Consider the following 21,564-nt stretch of genomic DNA (forward strand, 5'->3'; position numbering starts at 1 on the left):
TTGTGCGACCACCGCAGCTCCAACCAGCAGCATCGTCAACATCTCTAATATCGCCGAGTTCGCCGCCAGCCCGTTGCCATTTTCGTCGATTCGGTTCATTGATACATCAATATCGCAGAATCCTCTCCCCTCTCCGCTGGAAACTCGGTCCCGTCCAGCCGTGATCCATGGTTCTGCCCTGGGAGCCGCACATGGCCAACAAGAGTACCTGGTAAAGAGAGAGAGAGAGAGAGAGAGAGAGAGAGAGAGAGAGAGAGAGAGAGAGAGAAGGGGGGGGGTGGGTACCTTGAAGAAGGGAGTTAACAGTTTGGAAATGGAGTTCAATCCCTCCAACCAACCAGCCCAATGCTGGATTCGTTCTTTGTTTGTGAAGAACTTGATAAACGTCCACCTGGTAAGCCTGTGCAGGCAGCACATCATCAAAGCTATGTAAACTTTGTCGACAAGTCAACCTGCAGACAGAAAAACATGCAGAACAATAAGATTTTCCGAGAAGTAGTGGATGTGATCAATTGCGCTGTAAGACTGGGATGCGATTGGCTAGTCACAACTGCAAGACAACAACAGCATGAAGACAAGTCTTTGTCACTCTCTAGTTCTCGCGTTTCCAGCATCTACGTGTAGGGCTACGTAGACATTTCCTTTAGAGGCAGGTAGGTGAAGAACTGTATCTCGGAAGATAGCTTTCGAGTACCTAGTACCAGTTCCGGATACCATATGCCTGTCTGTCATCGTCAAGCCAGCATCGAAACTAGAGCGCCAGGGGCATCAGAAACCAGATACTCAGCCCCCTCCCTTATCTTCCCTTCCCCTCTCTTCATTCAGGCAACCACCAAGGTCATCCGACCGAAGCCCAATAAGTTCTTGAATCAACCATACCTCATCCAGATTGGCCAATTTCCACAGCAGCGTGCCCCAACCACATGTTCTAATCAGTAGGTGCCCCATCAAAATTCCAGCCGAAATATGCATGGAAGCTCTTCAGTGTGTCGTGGAAGCACCCGTGCGGCTCAATGGATGGAAGGTGATAATTTCCTTGAATATATCCACGTATGTATGCATGCATGTTCATCTGGATGAGTACCTAGGTTCACTGTTACCTAGACTAGGCATTGCTCGGAAGGGTGAAGCTCCGTATGGGATGGCGGGGTAGTCAAGAAGAGGCGAGCGAGCGGGTAGATAGGCAGACATTCTTGCCACGTGGGGTTAAAGCCTATGAACGGGGTCTCTTCTGAGAAGAGAAGAAATTGGATGTCCTAAAAGGCTTTCATAATAGTAGACGCAGGCCAATTCAGCCGAGTGATAGCCCACAATAAGGTTGGCATTGGTCCTTGGTAAGGCAAAGAATGGCGAGCGAGGCTCGAGGCACTCCGTATATATATATATATATATATATGAGTTCATTAGACGGCCAGGTGCCTCATTACACCAGAAGGGAAGGTGTCAATCAAGAGGACGATTGCAGAAGCCAAAGCATCATGAGCTCCTCGTCTCATGAACAAGCTCTGTAAAAAAAGATAGTCCCTTTCAAGCCTCTCACAGCCCAACACTAGAAACAGCCCCCTCGAGATCTATCACCCTCTCAGCTCCTCGAAGCCCCGAATGAGAGCCCTCTTCGGGGTTGTATGTCCCCAATTGACATAGTTCCCTCTTGATCTCATCTAATTCAACCAGGTTGATCTTCGTAGATGGGTTTGCGTGCGCCATCGCGCAAAGAAAGGATATATCTTCCAGAGCGAGGTGTCTCTCTTGAGGTGTCAAGATGCCTCGTGCTCGATTGAGAGCTTCGACGGGGCTCCAACCTTGATTCGAGTTTGGGCTAAAGGTTACCGTCGTGCTGGAGATGCTGTTGCTGACGGACTGTCCCTGGAGAAGTGTTTGCCTGGTGGTGTGCTGTGCTGAGGGCTTTAAGGAAGAGTCGTAAACTACTTCCCCTTTACGACGGAGGATCAGCAGTCGGACCTTTGCCTTGGGGGTTCGATGCCCCTGAGGGTGGTGGTTATTCGTCTTTCTTTCAGGTCCAGTGTGGGCATTGGAAGGAGCACTGTTGCCTGCCCCCTCGTTGGTCCTTTCTCTGAAGCCATCATTGCCCTCCTGGACATTTCCCCACGAGCTATCTGCTGTCAGGTTCTTCTCGTCTTTGGACTTCCCCCCTTCCGGTAGATGTTCTCTCGTCCCGTCTGTCTCATCGGACCCCGACCCGTTCAGCAGCACATCCCCTATCCACTCCACCGCCTTCCTAACCCCCAGGTACGAAGCGTCGTGGACTGGTTTGGGCGTAAGCCTCAGCGTTCCCCCCACTCCTCTTGCCACTTGTTCGAAGACTCCCTCCTGGATCTGACCCTGGCCCTGAACCTCTCCCCTGGCCGTGTCCCCATAATGCCGACTTCCCACCAAATAGTCACCTCCGCCGCCGTATCCTTCTTCTAATCTCTTGTAATACCGCACCATTGTACCCAGTCTGCTCAGCGGCGCTGGAACGGCCAGAACCATGATCTTCAGCTCATATCCGGCCTTGTGAAACAACTTCAACAACGCTGGAACAGTGGCAGGGTCAGGCTCTTCCTCATCTCTTTTTGCCTCAGCGTATCCTGCCCCATTCCCCTCCCCCTCTCCCTTCACCTCCGTCCTGGGCTTTGAAGAACCATGATGTCTACAAGCCGCCTCTACAACAACCCTTCCAACCCCGCGTCTAGCGGCCTCAGCGCATACGCCGTATAACCACTCTGCCGCTGCCCGCGTGGCTAATTGAGCTGCCAGACGGGAACCGTATTGTTGTAAGCAGTGTGAATAATTAGGATGGTGGTGTTTGAACCCGTCGGCGACTAGATGTAGGACTTTCTCTTTTGACGCAGGCTGGTCTCCAGGTTGGAGTTGGGGTTGATCGTCATTGGCTTCTGACTCGGATGCTGTCCCCCTTTTCACACCATTGCCGTCGGCAAGATAGGAAGCCTCTTCGAGGGCTCTGATCCCAGCATGTCTCTCCAGCGCTTTCAATATCCTCTTCGAAAGCCTGGTCTTCCCTGCCCCCGTCTGGCCCAACAGAAAGAAAGCTACCTTTGAGGCGGCATCCCCTCTCTCGAGAGGAAAGTTAGAAGAGGGAAGCTCGGCTGGGATTACAACTTCCTTCAGGATTCTATCTTGCTCCTGGCGGCTCAGATGCCAGTTTGAAGGGAGTGAAGATAGTTCCGGGAGAGGAAGACTGGATGCGGATGGTCCATGGGGGTCGCCATTCGGGGATTTTGCTGGCTGGCTGTAGACGCCCGTAGAAGGGACAATTAAGGCAGATGCGCTGGTAGACATGATATCGCTCCGGGCTTGGAGATCTGGTGAGAGAGAGCATCTATATATAGATAATGATGGTGGCTCGTGCTTTTATTTTTGTTTTTTTTTTTTGTTTGTCCCATCAATTAGCCAATGGAGTGAAGCCTTGAGACGCAAAGAACACCAGTCAAACTTTGACCCCTCGTAGCTGATATCCCATGAGGAGAAATGGCCCTTCGATAAAGAGCACCCATATATGGACTTCAGCCGTGGTGAGGAAAAATAAAAGCTCGCTTACCTAAAGCCTAAAAGATGTCTGAAAAATTCGATCTACCTAGACTCCATTCACAATATTGAAGCAGGGCGTCCTTTCCTGGAATAAATAGTGACTCCAGCCTGCAGTCAAAGTCATGGATATATGTATCCATCAATTGTGATATACACTGGGAAGAACAGCCATTTGTATCCTTTGCCAGTCAGTAAATACGCTTACAGTTCTATATATAGCCCGTGGTCTTGAATGTGATTGACGTTGCAGTAACCGGTGAGAAAAGAAATGACGCTACCTCAGCCACCAATTTGCATCATATCCCACAACGACAGCCATCGAGTTGTAGATCGTGCGGGGGAGGGGAGGGGGGAGGGGGGATGGGGGAATACTACACTGAAGATGTGCGTGCACTAATGTATTCCCTGCAAGCTTGTCCCGTCCTATCCCCGCATTGGGTCTTGTCAAGAAGAGCAGGCCGGATCAAGCTGGTTTGATCAGCTGAAGTCTGCAAAGGGCAGGTCTCGCGAGTGAGAGGACGAAGAGCTTTCAGTTTCTCCCCAACGCAGTTAGATATGAAATGACGCTGGTATGCTGGCATCAGGATCATCCACTACCCGAATAATAACTGCCTGGATAGACGGCCAGTCCTTCAAGGGTCCTCAGCAGAGCAGTAGACACGTCACACATCATCCAGCTAAGACAGAAACTATATATAGCTCAGGTCGCTCAACAGAGCAGGAGCAGGAGGCATCCCACTCTTCATCTCAATTAATACCATGTATCCCTAGTTATATATCGACAGTGTGGAAACAAAAAGAAAACATCGCAAGAACAAATCCCTCCCTCCCAACCAGTAACAACAGCAGGTATTTGTATAGTTGTAGTAGACCCTCCACATAACATCGACACACGGAACACCATCATGACACACCTCCCGCCCTCGCATTACATTCATCACACATCCTCCTTATTCAGATTCATGCTCCAGCAGGTCAAGACCTAGCTTCCTCCAACTCCAACTCCAACTGCCGAATCCTCTCACTTGCGCTTTGCTCCGCCAACCCCTCTGCCCCCGCAACCTTCTTCTTCAACGTCTCCACTTCGCTTGCCAACCGTGTAATGATCTGCGTCTGCACCGTAATCCGCTCGCTTTGGTCGCTAATCACCTTGGCCTGCTGCTCCAACACCTGCTTGATCTGCTGCAGGGCGGCCTCGACGGCGCTGCTAAAGGACGTGGGGGACGCCCGGCCAGAAGTCCTGCCGTTGCCTGGGCGAGCAGACAGCGGAGGAGTAATAGATTGCGGGGAACGAGTCGGCGAGGAGGCTGCGGTGGGAGCGGAAGAGCGGGAGTTGCGGACGGAAGGAGGAACGCCTGTGGCGAGGGACTCGGGTCTGGAACGGGTGGCGGTCGGGGTCGGGGAGATGATGCTGGAGCGGGCAGAGGAAGCGATCATGCTGGAGCGCTGGGGAGGGGGCTTGGGGATCTCTTCGAAGCTGGAAGTCTCGGCATCGCTGTTGTCGGACTCAGCGTCCTTGTACTTGGCGGCCATTGAGGCGAGGGCGGATTTCTGGTCAGCCAGGCTGACTGGGCGAGATCGAGGGGCAGGCTCCTCCTTCTTGGGTTCCTCCTTGGCTGGGGCTGGGGCCGGGGCCGGGGCCGGCTCGGGCTCCGTCTTCGGGGCAGGCTCGGGCTCTTTAGGAGCTGGCACCGGCACGGACGAGGGAGTCGCGCCGGATACCTCGACCACACCACGGCCCTCATAGATGGCCTCGAAATCGATCTTTGGCGGGATGGCGGTCTTGCCATCGAACCACTCCTTGGCCGACACAGCCGGGCGAAGACCAACAGCAGGAGGGTAGATATCAGCCTGGAAGGTCTCGGCGCGACGGGGCACAGTAAACGAAATGGGCTCGATGTAGGTATCGTTGACGGTCTTGTAAGCGCGCATGACTTCGTTCTCGTGGACGTTGACGCCACGGCGGGGTAGGAAGCCGATACCACGCTGGGGATCGGCTGACTTATACTCGGACAAGAACTCGAACTTGTCATTCTCGTACTCGAAGTAGCGAATGTTGCCGTCGCCCTTGCCGGCCAAGTACAGGCAGTTGGAGCCGTCATCCCAGAAGGGCATACAGACACCAGAGATAGAGTCGAGCGACACAAACCCGCCAATGGGGTCCTTGCGACCGGGCTCCCACAAGCCGATCTGGCGCTCGCTCATGCGCGAGAAACCAGTAGTCGCAATACGGTTGTGCTCGCCCATCCATACAGCACGACTGTTCTTGGCACCCTCGTGGCCAGGGGCTTCATGAACGGGCTTCTCGGTTCGCACATCCCACACGCGCAGCTTCTTGTCGCGGCAGGTAGTCACCAGCATGGCGCCGTTGGCGCTCCATGACAGCGACTGCACGATGTCCGGATGGCGCAGGGTCAACGGGGCCTGGCCGGTGCTGATGTCCCAGATCTTGAGGGTGAAATCGCCCGACGACGAGGCCAGGATGTTCTCAGCGGCGGGGTTGAACAGGACATGGCCGACCTTGCGGGAATGGCCCGAAAGTTTGGCGACGGGAGCGACATCGGGGATCTCCTCGGCATCGGTGTAGAGAGTAAAACCCTTTGGCACTTCCCAAATGAAGACCTTAGTGTCCTCAGATGCTGAGGCGATGATGTGGTCGTTGAAGGGGTTCCAGTCCGTGTCCAGCACGGGGGCAGTGTGGCCGCGGAAGAGGGGTATTTGGTCGGGCAGCTTGCCGCGCTCGTTGAGGGGGATGACGGCGAAGGCGCCGCCACCTGCCGACTCCCAGTTGACCGAGAGGTACTCGGGGTTGACCTAGACAAAGCCCATCAGCTCTGTTCTGTTCTACACCTTCCCAGAGAGGGGGAGACGCACCTTCACCAGGTTCGTGTCCCAGGCATTGCGGCTGATGTGGAGGTTGTCATAGCAAAACTCCTTCTTGGTGGGCTTGCCAAAGACGTGTCCTGCGCGCGCGCGAGAAAGAGAGAGAGAGAGGGTGTCAGTCAGGCGATGACACTGGCGATGAGCATTACAGGAAAGGGAGAAGAAAGGGGCAAATGCCACGCACGATATTTCGACGCGCGCACAAAGCGGCCGGACATGGCGGCTGATAGCTATAGGTGCGCGGCTGGTAGTTGGGGAATCCTGTCTGGGAGAGTTGGAAAGAAGAGGTGAAGAGTGAAACGCTTGAAAAATGCAGGTTGTAAAAAAAAAAATAAATAAAATAAAAGGCTGTAAACTGCACTCAATAATTAAGGGACCCTCTCTCTCGAGTCATAAAATCAAAGACGGAAAGTCGGTCGTTCGTTTGATCCTTCTCCTTAGGAAGTGGTCCAGGCTCCCGCTGGAGTCTCTCTGGAGTGCTGATGAGTGGGCCCACCTTGCTGTTCTGGGGCTCCCCTGGGGGCTCGCTGGGGTTGCTGCGCTTGCTGGGCCGGCGCTGGGTCCCGTTACCTTGGCGTACCAGGCAAAGCTTCACCAGATCCCCTTGTTCACTTTAGGGAATCTGATTGGCCAAGTTCTTCCTGACTGCAGAGTGCCCCGCCATTGCCTGCAGGCGATCGCATTGGTTCCCCGATGCTTGGGATGTTCGTGTGCGCTTGCATGCTTGCTTTGTGCACTCACACAGCCTTTCATCTGGCGAGACGCTGCGGGATGTGGAAGGAGGTTGCCCCTCAATCACTGTCCGTTTTGATGCGCTCCCGTGCAGCAAGAAGAAAGTTTGCAATTGATAAGATGAGCAAGGAGAGGTAAGCCTCTTCAAGCACTGAGACAGTGGACCCTGGGATGCGGGTCTCCGATTTATTGCGTGTGTGCATTCCCTGCTTCGTTGCGAATTGTTTATTGCATTACATTTGTTCCTTGCATCCGGTGCTTCCTGAGGCTGTCATCTCAGGGGCGCCGCAAGGGGATTTACGCATCAGGCTTCCTGGGAGTTTAACTTCAATACACTTTTCGTCGACGATAGACAACATTGAGAGATCCTTTCCCCCATATTCTAGCACGCTGATGTCTTTAATCACAGAATATGGGTTGCATTCGTGACCAAACAAGATAATATCTCAAGGTCCCAGGAACCACATTAGCTTGGAGGAAAGCAGTCCTTGTGGTATTGCAACGGCCTTTCCACGTATAGACACTTCAAGATGCCAGGTATGCGAAGATGTGAGTATGGGATCTCGTACAAATACCCAGTCCGAGCTCGATGCAAAGTGCAAACACCAGGCAGGCCCTTATCAAGTGTCTGCTAGGAAACCCGTGATTTCTCTAAGCACCACTCTCTCGCACAACCTCTCCCACAAACCTGGCAACAATGATAAGCATGTCAAGTATGCCTCCTACCCCAAACACACTTATCCAGGCTGTTTCAATGCCACCAAATCCTAAAGCAGTGAGCAACGGGGTCACCCCCCAAGTTGGCTAAGTCGTAGCAGCCAGCTATTACGGCCAAGATGATAATCCAACCACATCAGCAAACAAGCTCACACTGATACCGCATATCCTATAAAATTTCGAAAAGTGGCACTGCTTACCTTTCAAAGGCCTTTTCCTCGGGCGCGCCGCGAGCGGGCCACACGCCCTGCTCCCTTCGGTTCTGTAGAACTCCAGCAGCTCATGTGGATTCTCGATGTCACGGCCACGGACAGCTATCGCAGCGTAGTCCCCTGAGCCCAGGGGCGGGGCGTAATATATGTCGTACTGCAAGTTGGGGATGTAGAAGTTTTTGCCATTGCCTGTTTGTTAACTCGAGGATTATGGGCATCTCGCCCCATCCGGTTACCTAGGTTAGAGGTCTGCTGGTTGAGAATGCATTGAAGCGATCACTGAATAGGACAGGGCAGGGGAGGGCGGGGAATTTACGTACAGCGTTTCCCTTCCCATAACCCAACCCCGATTCTAGCTGTCCCAACGTTAACCTTCCCCTCCAAACCTATCCCTACCATTGCTACTCACCAATCCCCCGCTGCCTCCTCTCCAACCCCCCGATGAATTCCCACCTCCTCAATTCCTCCTCAAACTTATCCAGCTCGCCCTGCGCCCTAGCCCATACATTTGCCCTGGTCCCCGGCTCAGAAAGGAAGCCATATAGGTCAGTGCTGTTGGGAAGCGGGACGCGAACAGCGTCGTCTGGGATCGGGCCCCATACGTCGATGTTGAGGGCTGAAGCCTCGAGGAGGGAAGGAGGGATGGGGATGCTATGGATTCGGGCGAGGGATATGGCGATGTTGGTGGTTAGGGTTGTTGGTAAAGAAGGGAGGGAGAGTGCTGGGGTGATAGGGGATGAGAGGAGGAGGAAAATGGGAAGAGAAGTGGGGCGCATGTTTATTTCGTGAAAGTTGGCCAGCTGTGTTGAGCAGCACTAATTGTCTATTTTGGGCCGAACTTAGTCCAGTGACTTCGCGGAGATGTCGACTTTATGAGGAAGAATGACTTAATGAGAACCAAGAGGGATTTATATGTCAGTTCAATGTGGCTAAGGCTTCGGAACCGGGAGGGATAGACTTTCACCGTGCGTAATCGGTGCCAATTCAGCAAAAGAAGGAAGGACAAAGTTATCTTGGTTCAACGACAAGTACGGTTTGCTTACGTTGCCACTGTTCAAGACAATTTAAGCTAATGTTGACTTTCTCTGGGTAGGTTTCAATATCGTCTGAAACCTTCGTGACAAATTTCAGGTGTTTACAGTATTTAATGCCCCAATCGACCTTCTGCTTTCGAAAGTAAGCGTAGTTCTTGTACTGCTTCGAAGAGACTCTTTGCTGTTGTGAGAAGTAAATTTCGGCATAGCAACGTACATCAATAAGCTAGTTTGTAATACAGCACAAGTTCCTTGATGTAACTGACATCTTTGTCCCTCTTTCGTATCAAAGCGGCACTTGCTATTGAAATGACCGCAAGAGCGTCGAGCAAGTCAGAGTGATGCCGCTGCCACTTGGGAGAGAAAACACTCTCTCTAGTTTCCGACCTTAAGCTCAAGTGTTCTGGGAGGAACATTTCTCGGCACTTTATGATATCAGGAAACACTCTCGACCCCGGTTCGATATCCCATTATATTCCCGCTCTAGGCACACGTCAGCAAGCATGGCCAGAAACCTCCTCATCCAAGCTGTCAATGCTAACTGCTACTGTGGCATTATCAGTCTCTCCAGCGGCCCGTCTACCCTGAGTGATATATCCCGCATCTGCCACTTGATCCCATAGTTTTTCTAATACCTAGTTTCCCTATGTACTCCTCATCATGGTCATCAAACCAACTCCCATTAGATGAACACTATCGTGTGACAGGCAACTCTCCCGTTACAATGCCTCGCCCACCTTAGGCTCGCGATATGCCCGGAGCTCTCATCAGTTGGCCGACTGGTGTAGTGGTTATCACGTCTCGTTCACAGCTTATGTGGATCAAGAAGGCTCTTGCCTCCGAGAAGGTGCCAGGTTCGATCCCTGGGTCGGTCAAGATCTTAGCTTTTTGCATCTTCATTTTGCATGCGATGAGCGTGCTGCAAGAGCAAGGCTGAACTTTTTGGAAGTTTGACGGTGAAGCAGATCGGGAGAGAGCTTAGTGGACCTGCAGTCTTTGGCTGTGTTCTCGAGGATTTGTCTTTCCCGACAAGGAGAGCTCTCGGATCATCGTCAGGATCTCAGAGTTCAGAGAGGGGTTAGGGTTAGAAGTTGCTTAGGTAGCAGGGTTAGGGTAAGGTGGAATGTCAAAAGCTCGTGATCTTCACCTTCGTCCCATATCCTCGACTTTCAACAAACTAAAAATCCTCCGGCTGAAAAGATAGGATAGAATCAACATTTAAAAATTTACACCTTTCATCACAAGTCTCGACATCGCTGCGTTGCATGGCGCATTGACCAACTGGGAAATCTCCAAACAAACCCGCAGCCCACCAAGCCAAGCAGCAGCCCCAACTTTCACCGTTACCCTTGAAGCTCCATCACATAACACCATCTTCCCACCACACACTGCACTTCCCGTCGACTTGTCCCCAATTGATCTTCCGACCGCCAAAATGTCTGCTCGCCCCAAATCGCGATGGGCCGACGACGAAGAAGACGCCGCCCTGGAAGCCCAGCGCAAGCGCGAAAAGGAGGAAAAGAAGCGCCAGAAGGCCGCTGAGAAGGCGCGCAAGCTTGCTGAGCAGCAACAACAGCAAGCTGCACGACAGCCACAGCAACAATCGCAGTCGCAATCGCAATCGCAGCAGCTAGAAGAGAAACACCACTCGACAGAAGAAGATGATGCCAATGGCCCGCCTGCGAAGAGGAGGCGGCTCTCACCCGAGCGCGAAAGCACAGCAACGGCAACAACAGCGCCGGTAATAGCACGAGGAGGCGTAACCGTCGCGGTAACGAACGATGACCGTAAACTCCTCCGCTTCGAAGCCCCGCCCTTCGGGCGCAGCCGAAGTGTAGAGCACTACGAGAAGCTGAACGACATCGAAGAGGGCGCGTACGGGTGGGTGGCGCGCGCGAAAGAGAGCGCGACGGGCAAGGTGGTCGCGCTGAAGAGGCTCAAGATAGATGCCAATGATCGGAGTGGGTTTCCGGTCACAGGGTTGAGGGAGATTCAGATTTTAAAGGATTGTGAGCATAGGAATGTGGTGAAGTTGTTGGAGGTGGTGGTTGGGGAGGGGTTGGATAGGTAAGTCCCTCCAAGTCTTTTTTTTTTTTCCTCTCCAGATGGACCATGCTGACAAAGAAACAGCGTCTTCCTCGTCCTAGAATTCCTCGAACACGATCTCAAATCCATCCTCGACTCCATGCCGTCCCCCTTCCTTACCTCCGAAATCAAGACCCTCCTCCTGCAACTCGCCTCGGGCGTCTCTTACCTCCACGCCCACCACATTCTCCACCGCGACCTCAAAACCTCCAACCTCCTCCTCTCCAACCGCGGTCTCCTTAAAATAGCCGACTTCGGCATGGCCCGCTACGTCGGCGATCCCCCACCCCAAAACCTCACAACCCTCGTCGTCACTCTCTGGTACCGCGCCCCCGAACTCTTGCTCGGCACCCCAAAATACGGTCGTGAAATCGACCTCTGGAGCGTAGGCTGCATATTCGGCGAGCTGCTCACCCGCGAGCCCCTTCTCCAAGGCCGCAACGAAGTCGACCAACTAACCCAAATCTTCTCCCTCTGCGGCCTGCCGACAGACGAATCCTGGCCCTCCTTCCGCCGCCTCCCCCACGCCCGCCACTTACGTCTCCCGCCCGCTCCCAAGGGGCAAACTACCTTCTCCCTGATCCGGGCCAAGTTCCCCCTCCTCACGACAGCCGGCGCGTCGCTTCTAGCCTCGTTATTGTCCCTCGACCCGGCGAAACGGCCGACAGCAGAAGAGGTGCTACAGCATGAGTTTTTCAAGCAGGATCCGAAGCCTAAGAGCGAGGCGATGTTCCCTACGTTTCCGAGCAAGGCGGGTCAGGAGAGGAGGAGGAGGAGGGAGACGCCGAATGCGCCGGGCAGGGGGCAGGGGATGGCAGAAGGGGGACTGGACTTCGGGAGTGTGGATTGGAGTGGGATATTTGCTGGCAGAGACAAAGAGGAGAGGGGTGGGGGTTTTTCGTTGCGGATGGTATAAAGGTAGGTATGCTTGGAGAGTGGTTGGAACGGGTATATATATATACGTCATGAAGGTGAGAATGACCTGAGTTGATTTCAATGAAGTGGGCAGGAGAGATATATGGGAAGTATGTCATCCGAAAGGTCGGGGATCGGTGAGAGCCTGATGAACTTCATACAAAACCTGGACATGTAATCAAAAAGACCATAGACTAATCTACCTAATGATGCTCCATTAAAGCTACCGATATATATACCACCGATGCGGTTGTCATGACTCACGACACTTACTACATACAGCCATTACCCCCTTCCACTCCATCTTCTCTTCCTGATAAGATGCTGTCCTGTCTGTCTGTCAAATATCTTGAACTAACCCTTTTGCTTTGCACTGGTGCTTGCGCTGCATTAGATGATATGACCATGACAATAGTAATGATGAGTAAGAAAACAAAAAAAAAATAACCAGAATCCAGCCTTCCTTCAACCATCAACAACTTCCCTTTTTTTTCCCCCTGTACTTACTCAAAAAAATTAATTACCCAATTGTCCGCTGCTCGCTATCATCGTTCTCACTCTTTAAAACATCCCAATACCAACAACAAACCACGTAAAGCTCACCACCGTCACCACACACATCCCCAGTGCCATCCCCAAGCCCTTCACATCCACCCCCGTCGCTCTCCTCGCCCCGCTGCACGAAGCACACGTCCACCCGTCCGCGCTATCTTGATAATCCATTGGCTTGTACAGTCCGAAATGGAATCCACTAAACGGCGCGAGATACCCAGCCTCAGGCGTAGCGCTCGGCCCGGTCTCTGCATCCGCAATCACCAGCGTGTACTGCTCGGTCAGAAGTGGGTTCTCGACATGCTCCGTCTGGAAGGCCTTCGTGTCCCAGGTATATTCGCCCTTGGTAGCCCAGGTCATGTTTTGCGTAAGGGTCCAGGGCTGGGGGACCTTGGAGCACTTGACGTAGAGGTCGATTGCGGTGGGCGTGGCTTGCAGGTTGGTGTAGTTCCAACCCCAGGTGATGTAGTCGCCGATCTTGTAGAGCGGGAAGGCTTCGGTCGGTGCCGGAGTCAGCATTACCACGGAGCCGGCTGGGTCCATGGGATTGAATTGGGTTTTGCGCGGGGGACGGGTGGTTGTAGTGTTGCCGGTCACCTTGCCGGTTGCGGTGGCCGATTTGGTTAAGCCGCCGGTGTTGAGGTTCGTGGTGATGGGCTCGAAGGGGTTGCGGGAGGTTGTGGGCTTGTCTTCGGTGTCATCGGGGTCGTCTTTGGCGGAAGTCGGTTTGGCGGTTGGCGTGGGGGAGGTTTCTGACTCTGGAGAGTGTTAGTAGGACTTAGAAAAATTGCTGGAAAGAGAGGATACCTACCTTTCGAGTCATCTTCCTGCCGCACGATCAGAGTGTCAATATCCGGAAGCCATCGTGGCCAGCTCAGCGCGTTGGCGGCGTGACTCAGCGATAGTAGGACGACGGCCAGCTGGCCGAGGGTAAAATGTGCCTTCATGATGACCAGTCCGCCGGGTCGGGCGGCGCTGCGAAAAAGGAGGGGGGGGGGGGAACGGGAGACGGATAAAGGGGTTACGGGATGATGCTCCCTAAGAAAAAAGTTTGTTCGACGTCGGAGAAATGGCCTTCGTTGCGGAACAGGTGGTGTCGGGCGAAGCAGGTGTCACGGCGTCTGTTGCCTGCTGCTCGAAACGTGAGGACGGGTGGATGGGTCGCTCCTAAAATTGGGATTTATTGGCCCGGGCCTCAAATCAAAGCCGGCGCGAGATGGCGTCTTGAAAGAGGATTCAACGACAGGGGATCGTGAGAAAAGCGAGTGTGGGAGAGCGAGCGTGCTGGTTGCCCAGAGATGTTATGGGAAAAGCGAGGGACACCCGACAGTGTGTTAACAAAAAGAGTATACAAAAATATCAGGACAGGATGGGGGATGATGTGATGGGTGTGGTGTATGCGTGGTGTTCGGGAAACGGCTGGAATGCCAGTTTGCCGGTCGTCGAACAATACAAAGCAAGAAAATGCCGGGGCCAGCCAGCAGATCCACCCAAGCAACAGCAACAGGGGAACAGAGGAGAGAGCATCCACATCGACACCCAGCTTGTCGATCCAGCGGGTCCAGCCCCAGCTAGAGCTGACCAACCACGGCGAAGAGCGCTACCCCTGGAGCCTAGCTGACCAATGATGGTGGCTGGCTCAGCTGGGCTTTGCCAAGAAGCCCAGTCTTGGCCCCTTTGTGGCTCTTGGCGGAAGAGTGGAACCGGGCTGGCCAGCTAGCCAACCACGGCACGCATGCACGCGATTTCCCCAGCGAACGGGCAGAAAGAACCCTGCTGACCTGAACCTCGGGTCCTGATCTTGGCTTTGGCTTGACTAAAGCATGCTCACACATGTTCGTGTTGAACGGGGTGTCTGTGTCACTGTCATGCTGTTATGCAACTTTCAGTTGTTGTGTTGTGGTAGAGAACAGGCTCACGCCACCTCTGCGCTTGTATTTTTAGCCGGCTGTGTCCTGCGATGGCAGGATGCAACACGACCGTTGTGCTTTGATCTTGTGACCTGGTGCCATGAGCCTGCATAATAAGAAGCCAGTCCCATCCTTCTGGATTTTGGCATCAAATCCACGACGGATTGCCATACGTTTCAGCTGCTTGGCAGACGACAATGTGATAAGCCCTAGACCGAATTCCCACTTCTATCAATCGTAGGATGAAAGAAGAATGTTCCATCAAGGCCGATAACACATATGCAACAGTGATCAGCATGTGGCTGGATCCGATCAGTGAAACCTTGCGGCACTCCGCCATCGTCGTCCGACGGCATCTGCATGCCCTCGTATACACAGTATATATAGCCTGGCGGCACTTAATCTTGGACCGACAAGCGATCAAAGAACCATGGAAATCTGTCAAACATCGACACCTCGTAGAAGGTGGTCGATGGCTTAACTCATCGGTATTGGTGCCGTCAGGCCATGTCGCCATCGCAAGTTGTGAATTCAAATCCACGTAATAGGTTCATTAGTTCAGTCACAAGTCAAATGCTGCTTTGAGACTGTTGGCTGACTAGCAGTGGCGCTTGCTGATGCGCCCCGAATGACACTCCAGATGTGCCTTCATTTCCTAACCCGATGGCTCACGACAGCCAATGTCACTGTGCTGCCTTTGATAGTGAGTTTTAACACTGGAACACTGGATAGGTAAACCATAGTCTGCCAAAACTTTCTAAGATATCTATATCACAAATATCCAAGCTGAATCCCATTCTCCATAAATCCATGATTCCCATTTAATCTCTGTTAGTTGTCTGCACTTTGGATGAACATCTGAAGCTTTTGCCTGTGGCTCGTGCATACCGAGAGCACAACAAACCAATCACACCACCAAATTCAATCGCCGCTGGACCGCCGTTGAGGATCAAGTTGATAGGCGGAGGGCACTCCAACGCTCAACCCTGAAGCGCTTACAGACTCCTTAGCCAAAGCCAGCACCACACTGGCACTCACACTCACTGACCACTTACCACTGACTGCCTCAGCCGCAACGATCCTCGCCTCGAGGCAGTGATACCTCGTTGGCCAACCGTTATCTGCCTTTTCTCTATCTCCATTGGAAGCACCCTGCTACCTTGCTTTGGGCAGTTCGTGGGCGCATCAGGCAATGCTGCAGTCGTCCTTGACCAAGTATTTTATTTTTCTTGCAGCAGAGTTGTTCTTTTCTCCTCCTCCACTTTGTCCTTTTTTTTTCTCCAAAAAAAATAATTTACACACCATTATCTCATTATCCCACTAAGCATCATGGCATCCAACACCGCAATGGTCCCAGCTGGCCATGATTATCTTAATCTTCTCCTGAAAAGGTGAGCCTCGACCGAATGGTAAATGCATTGTGTGAGAGGTGTCACCAACTGCAAGACAAGACAAAGATCGGAGACGTGTCTCTCACCAACTCATTCGCCCTTCATTTCTATGATCTAGAATTAAATGCTGACTGATATCCGACCCATCACAGAACCCGTCATGTAGGCCCATTGTGACAGAAACTTAGAAAAACAAGCAGTTAATCATAATCTGACCCTTCTAGAACATTGAATCCGTGGCTTACGCGAATGGTAATGATACTAAAAGCGGCATCCTCTCTTCCTCGTCAGTGGTCATTTCGCGGGTCGAATATGACACGCTCATGTCTCTGGCCAGACAATATGGTAATTATTTTAAACACAGTGATTCGTGACCTGTCGCACCTGCTTATTTTGTCCCAGCCAATCTTAGACGTAACCTCCTTCGTCGTAATGTAGGCGAGGAAACGATTGATGTATGCTTAACGTTTTTTTTAAAAAAAATCCTGTTTATTCGTGCTCGGCTAACTAAGTTTATAGTTCCTCAGTCAAGATGATGAAGCTATCCAAGCTGGACACCCATCTTCTGCCCCGGCTTACTCACCAGCTGACACCGGAGGCGGCGCTCCTCTCTCCCCATCCCAGCCCTCGAACAGCGGAGATTATTACCCCTTCCACAACGGCTACCAAACTACCCGCTCAATTTGGGCCGCTATCGCCGAAGACGATTCTGACGCCGGCGACGGCGAAGGCGTCGAGTCCCCTCCGCCAGGCGCCAACGGAGCCAACGGCAACGCTAACGGAAACCAGCGGCAACATGCCCAGTACTACCCCCGCAACTGTCAGCGCTCCATCGTGCTTCAAAACCTGGCTGAGGGCACCACCTATGCGGATATCACGGCTGCCGTGCGGGGCGGCATGCTGTTGGACGTATTTTTGCGGAGTGAACAGCGGGCTGCGACGGTTTCGTTCTTGAGGGAGGAGGATGCAAGGGGGTTCTGGAAGAGTGTCAGAAGGTGGGATTTGTACGTTCGAAATAAGAGGGTATGTCTCATTATGGCTACTATGGTTCGGAGAAATCTTGGGAGGAGTATTGACAGGAATAGGTCGACATCCGCTGGGCAGATAGACAGTTTATTCTGCCTCGTCATGTGGCAGACAAGATCACCCGCGGTGCCACACGCAACCTGGTTCTGTACAACTTCGACCCAGCCAAGCACACCGAAGCACAAATCTGCGAGGACTTGGAGCATATCCACAATTTGGCCGTGATCAAGGTTGAGTTCTTGGACGGTAATTGCTACATCAGCCTTAACTCGGTGCATAATGCTATTTATGCTTGGCAGTGCATGATGAGTCGGCTGTACGTTTTACTCTTCACTCCTTCACAACCCTCGCTAGGTTTTTTTTTTTTGGATAAGAAACAGATAGACTGACGATGTGTGTACATAGAAGATACAAACATCACAAAATCGTATTCGCCCCCGACGAGTGTGCCCAGCCCTTCCCCGCTCCGGAGTGGTTTAAGCCCCGTCAAAATATCCGCGAGTATGCTATGGGGCAAAAGAAGGCACAGCAGGTTTCGGCGCTTAACCGGTTCCACGTACTGAAGATCGATGATGACAATGATGATGAGGCAGGCAGTGAGAAGGAGGGATGACATCCCTGCCACTGTGGTCGCGGGCGTGTTGGCTTCGCCGCTGGGGAAGGAGATTTGGGATTACGGCTTAGGAGATAAGTCCAAGCCCTCCTAAGGAAGGGGGGGGGTATCTATGCTGACGACCTCCTACTCTAGAAAAGAGGGGAGGGGGTTAAATCCGTTGATGGGAAGATTAGAGATCTTTGAACCTCGAGATCTGCTGGTAGGCTGACAGTTTGGGGATTACTCAATACGACTTTTAGTGACGGCGGATTCACGTCGTCGTTGAGGGGACATATCTACGCACCGATTGAGTATTTCCGCTGCCTTGCCTCAACCTATGTAGGGTATGGGGCCCGCCCCGTTCAGGGGCAACATCTCTCCCTCGCTGCTTCTGCCCCCGTGCTTGATCTCGTGGCGCTGCCACCCTCTTCGGAGTAAGGGCCCACGAGATATTCACAATCTCGTTCCCTTTTCGAAACTCAATTCGTAATTCCCAATTTCCCATTACTCCGTGCCAGCTCCAGAAGCACATCATGATCACCCCACCGTTGCACTGTAGTCGTGGGGCCAGCAACCGCCGCCGTGTGGGGGTACTGCATACGTCATAGTGGGGCTGAATAGGGAAGCTTATCGATAAGTCGTAGGGGCTGTTTTCAGAACGACACCGGAGTTGATGTCGTCCAGAGGCAGAAACAACAGGCTAGTTATCCGAATTTAGCAATTTAGTGCGGCTAAACTGACCAAGAGAGCGTCAAAATTTATCTCCATGGAAATTGAGCGTTAGGTCGCTCTCCAAGCTGAGGAGCTCGATACTGTGTCCCCCCCCCCGGCTGGATGCAGGGAGGGAGGAAAGGGAAGGGGACTTTTGGAGTGAGGATCTCGAAGAAACGAAGTGATGAAGTGCATGTGAAATTTGGAAAACACTATGTGGAATGGAGCTAAAATGATCAAGAGAGACATGACAAGAGACATTGAACTGCAAGTTAAGTGTTGGTCCAGCTAGATAACGTTTCGAGCATCTTCATCTCGATCTCATATCACGGTGGACAGTCTATTTGAGATAACATAGTCGATTGTCCCTCAAAATATACATTTAGAAAGCGAAACTCTAAATTATGACACATCTAGTGCCATCTAGAACCAACCGAAACCATACCCAGAGGGAAAAAAAAAAAAAACTACAAAAAGAGCCGCAACCTCATTACATCCAACAAGAAATCCGTTAAGCGCTAACTGCAACAGCTTAAACAACACCCCAAGCCTTGTCAACAGGCAACAAGGCGCCGCTGATTGTCCTAGCCTGGTCGCTTACAAGAAAGACAATCGTCCGGGCGACCTCGAGGGGTGTGATGGGCGGCGCTGAATCGGAGGGGCGGGTTTGGAGGGCGTGGAATGGCCTAATCATGTCGTCAGCTTTTACTCATTTAAAAAAAAAAAGCAAAAAGGATTACTCCAAGAGAAAAGAGGGCTTAGAGGCACAGAGACAAAAGGAAAAGGGAAACGTACTCAACCTGCTTATACGCCTCCGAATCCCACATATCATTATGTCCTGACGCAATCGCATTGCCAATACCCGAGTCAATGGCTCCCGGCAGCACGGCGTTGCAGCGGATGCCTTCGTTGCGGAAACGCCAGGCAACATTTTTTGTAGCACCAACCTACACACTCGTGTCAGCAAACTTCTCCTTGTCGCCTATTCAACCCCTTTGACTCTCATCCAGTCGAGAACCTAGATTGATATCAGGGGACGTACCAAACCATGCTTACTAGCCGTATACGCCACACCGGCCACAGCACCACTCGTCGCTGCCGTCGAAGCAACGTTGATAATGACACCCTCTCGACGTTCCTTCATCCAGGGCAGCACGGCCCGCATCATCTTGACCGGCGCAGTCAGGTTGACGGCCAACACCCGCTCCCAGATCTCGTCACTCACGCAGTCCGCCGAGCTGAAGTTATCCATCACGCCGGCGACGTTGACGAGGACGTCGATGCGCTCTCTGTACTCTATCATCAGCAACCCTCTCCCTCTTGAACGAACAGCATTCCGAAATGCGGAGACATACCCAAAAGTAGCCCTACAAATCCTAACACTCTCCTCCGGCGCCCCGCTCTCCGTTAGATCACACCTGTGGAAATGAAACCGCCCATGGTCGGCCTCCCGCAGAAGGTTGTAATCAAACTGGGTCTTGTCAAGGCCAAAGACTTGGAACTGGTGGGCAAGCAGCAGCTGGGTGACGGCCAGACCGATGCCGGACGCGCAGCCGGTCACGATGGCTACTTTGCCGAAGCCCAGGGGGTCGACGGCGGTGGTGGGGATCCAGATCGTGTCGGGTTGAGAAGTGTAAAGCATTTTGTCAGAGGCTTTGGTTAGATGAGGCCTACGATGTGTGAATGTTGCGAAGAGAGCAGTTGGCGGATGTTCAGGTGCAGGTTTATGGTCGTCTATGTGATCTAGTCGGTTAGGTTATGGGAATGGGTTCCTAGGAATTCTTTTTTATATATATATATATATTATCGCCGGTCGGGAGTCGTTCTCCTGGAGATCGACGTCAATTGGGAATGTTCACAGTGCTCCTGATAATCTGTTTACTCTGTAAGCATAGTGCGCCCTTCTCAGGCCTTCAACTGGAACTGCGAACATACAGCACGAGGAAGCAGCTGGCAGGGAGTGAGCGTAAGACAAATATGATAGCAGATGAAGTAAAGGCACTAGACAGGTAGATATCGACCACGCGACAGCGAACTTTCTTATATACCTTCCCCCATCTAGCCCCCTCAAAGTGCCCGTCACTCATCCCGTACAAAATCGATCTTACCCAACCGCAGCATAGTCATTACCCATTCTCATTTCCACATGGCAATCCCGTCGGACTTACCCATCAGACGGCGGTGGCATGACTGCGCGAACCGCCTCACGGCAAAAAAGAAAAACACCCACCCTCATCCATGGCACGAGACTTGGCTTCAAACGGGTATACTTACTAGGTAATAACGCCGTCGCGGCGAGCGGCGCCTGTCTCGGGGGAACTAATGTAGGTAGCTTTTCGATCTGGGACGGTTGGGATATACCAAAACGCATGAGGTCGCCAAACCCGACCAACATTCGGACGTATGTGTCTAACGAGATAAAGGACGGGAGCTGGCAAGTCAGGTAGGGAAGGCGTTATATGATCTGATGATCCTTGACCACAATTCCTCTTATTAGTGCACAATTTTCCCTATGCTACAAATCCGTATCCACAACAAAAGGCTTGGCCAAAACTGGAGAAGTCCAAACTCTGGGGTAGGTAACGTAACATAACCCACTGGCACATGTCGTTGGAGCTCCGTACACGGAGGAATGACGTCCAAGGTGGTCTGTCATGGGTAAGGTCAAGACTTAAAAAGCATGGGTAGCGTGGTGGGGGTGGGGGGGACATACGATCAGACCACCGCCCGGATAGGACGCCCCAAGGCTCAGCGACAGAGCCTCGAGCGGGATGACGGCGAGAGTCGGTGGGCAGATCATGAATTTTACAAGTAGGGCCGATGGGAAAGAGAATGGATGAATTTAGTTTGGTAGCAGGCTGCATCTTAAGCAGCAATGGATCTATACTCGTATAGTTGGTAGCTGGCAAGTTAGGTCGGTCGGCAGGCCTCCATAAGATAGATTCGTACGCAGTACCATATATCCCTGCACGCTTGGATAAATAGCAGCTCCTCGTAGCTAGAGTACCCATCCTCCATTGTTCGACTGTTGACCTTCCGATGCATCTCCTCCACTGTCCTTTGGTCGCAAACAGGCATGCTTATCATATGTAGACTCACTCCACGCAAATGAGCCTGTGCGAGGACTCATGTCCCTCAGTCCTTCCCAGAGAGGCCCATAGTAACCCCCAACCATCTTTCCACAGGCCTCTTCTTTCATCCTCAATCCCACAACCAGTCCATAGGCAGAGAAGAAGAAGAAGAAGANAG

General features: G+C 52.4%; 8 protein-coding genes and 1 non-coding gene across 9 annotated transcripts in view; 3 read left to right on the forward strand and 6 right to left on the reverse strand.

Annotated features, from left to right (window-relative positions):
• Window positions 1–1,536: 1,536 nt before the first annotated feature.
• CTHT_0070960 (uncharacterized protein) lies at window positions 1,537–3,303 on the reverse strand (the record flags this gene model as incomplete). Its single annotated transcript, XM_006697306.1, has 1 exon — window positions 1,537–3,303. The coding sequence occupies one exon, from the start codon at window positions 3,301–3,303 to the stop codon at window positions 1,537–1,539; it is 1,767 nt and encodes a 588-aa protein (XP_006697369.1).
• Window positions 3,304–4,527: 1,224 nt separating this feature from the next.
• Window positions 4,528–6,653, reverse strand: CTHT_0070970 (uncharacterized protein; the record flags this gene model as incomplete). The annotated part of the gene is made up of 3 exons (XM_006697307.1): window positions 4,528–6,366; window positions 6,427–6,515; window positions 6,620–6,653. 3 exons carry the CDS (start codon window positions 6,651–6,653, stop codon window positions 4,528–4,530), a joined length of 1,962 nt encoding a protein of 653 aa, XP_006697370.1.
• Window positions 6,654–7,818: 1,165 nt separating this feature from the next.
• Window positions 7,819–8,872, reverse strand: CTHT_0070980 (uncharacterized protein; the record flags this gene model as incomplete). The annotated part of the gene is made up of 4 exons (XM_006697308.1): window positions 7,819–7,855; window positions 8,085–8,146; window positions 8,197–8,285; window positions 8,506–8,872. 4 exons carry the CDS (start codon window positions 8,870–8,872, stop codon window positions 7,819–7,821), a joined length of 555 nt encoding a protein of 184 aa, XP_006697371.1.
• A 1,031-nt stretch (window positions 8,873–9,903) lies between these two features.
• On the forward strand, window positions 9,904–10,005 carry CTHT_0070990. The gene is made up of 2 exons: window positions 9,904–9,940; window positions 9,970–10,005. It is a non-coding gene; the product is annotated as a tRNA-Val (tRNA).
• A 560-nt stretch (window positions 10,006–10,565) lies between these two features.
• CTHT_0071000 (uncharacterized protein) lies at window positions 10,566–12,131 on the forward strand (the record flags this gene model as incomplete). Its single annotated transcript, XM_006697309.1, has 2 exons — window positions 10,566–11,197; window positions 11,261–12,131. The coding sequence occupies 2 exons, from the start codon at window positions 10,566–10,568 to the stop codon at window positions 12,129–12,131; spliced, it is 1,503 nt and encodes a 500-aa protein (XP_006697372.1).
• Window positions 12,132–12,691: 560 nt separating this feature from the next.
• On the reverse strand, window positions 12,692–13,629 carry CTHT_0071010 (uncharacterized protein; the record flags this gene model as incomplete). Its single annotated transcript, XM_006697310.1, has 2 exons — window positions 12,692–13,434; window positions 13,494–13,629. 2 exons carry the CDS (start codon window positions 13,627–13,629, stop codon window positions 12,692–12,694), a joined length of 879 nt encoding a protein of 292 aa, XP_006697373.1.
• A 2,310-nt stretch (window positions 13,630–15,939) lies between these two features.
• On the forward strand, window positions 15,940–17,622 carry CTHT_0071020 (uncharacterized protein; the record flags this gene model as incomplete). The annotated part of the gene is made up of 7 exons (XM_006697311.1): window positions 15,940–15,983; window positions 16,136–16,145; window positions 16,208–16,328; window positions 16,422–16,438; window positions 16,503–17,006; window positions 17,069–17,325; window positions 17,415–17,622. 7 exons carry the CDS (start codon window positions 15,940–15,942, stop codon window positions 17,620–17,622), a joined length of 1,161 nt encoding a protein of 386 aa, XP_006697374.1.
• A 1,225-nt stretch (window positions 17,623–18,847) lies between these two features.
• CTHT_0071030 (uncharacterized protein) lies at window positions 18,848–19,957 on the reverse strand (the record flags this gene model as incomplete). Its single annotated transcript, XM_006697312.1, has 4 exons — window positions 18,848–19,001; window positions 19,111–19,262; window positions 19,358–19,604; window positions 19,671–19,957. The coding sequence occupies 4 exons, from the start codon at window positions 19,955–19,957 to the stop codon at window positions 18,848–18,850; spliced, it is 840 nt and encodes a 279-aa protein (XP_006697375.1).
• A 1,268-nt stretch (window positions 19,958–21,225) lies between these two features.
• The window catches only part of CTHT_0071040 (uncharacterized protein), a gene marked incomplete at both ends in the record, with an annotated part of 4,068 nt that continues 3,729 nt past the window's right edge, over window positions 21,226–21,564 (reverse strand). Inside the window, one exon of the mRNA XM_006697313.1 lies at window positions 21,226–21,368. Coding sequence (XP_006697376.1) covers window positions 21,226–21,368 — 143 coding nt within the window. The remainder of the gene's footprint in view (window positions 21,369–21,564) is intronic.

Source organism: Thermochaetoides thermophila (assembly GCF_000221225.1).
Source record: "Thermochaetoides thermophila DSM 1495 unplaced genomic scaffold scf7180000011822, whole genome shotgun sequence".
Lineage (NCBI taxonomy): Eukaryota > Fungi > Ascomycota > Sordariomycetes > Sordariales > Chaetomiaceae > Thermochaetoides > Thermochaetoides thermophila.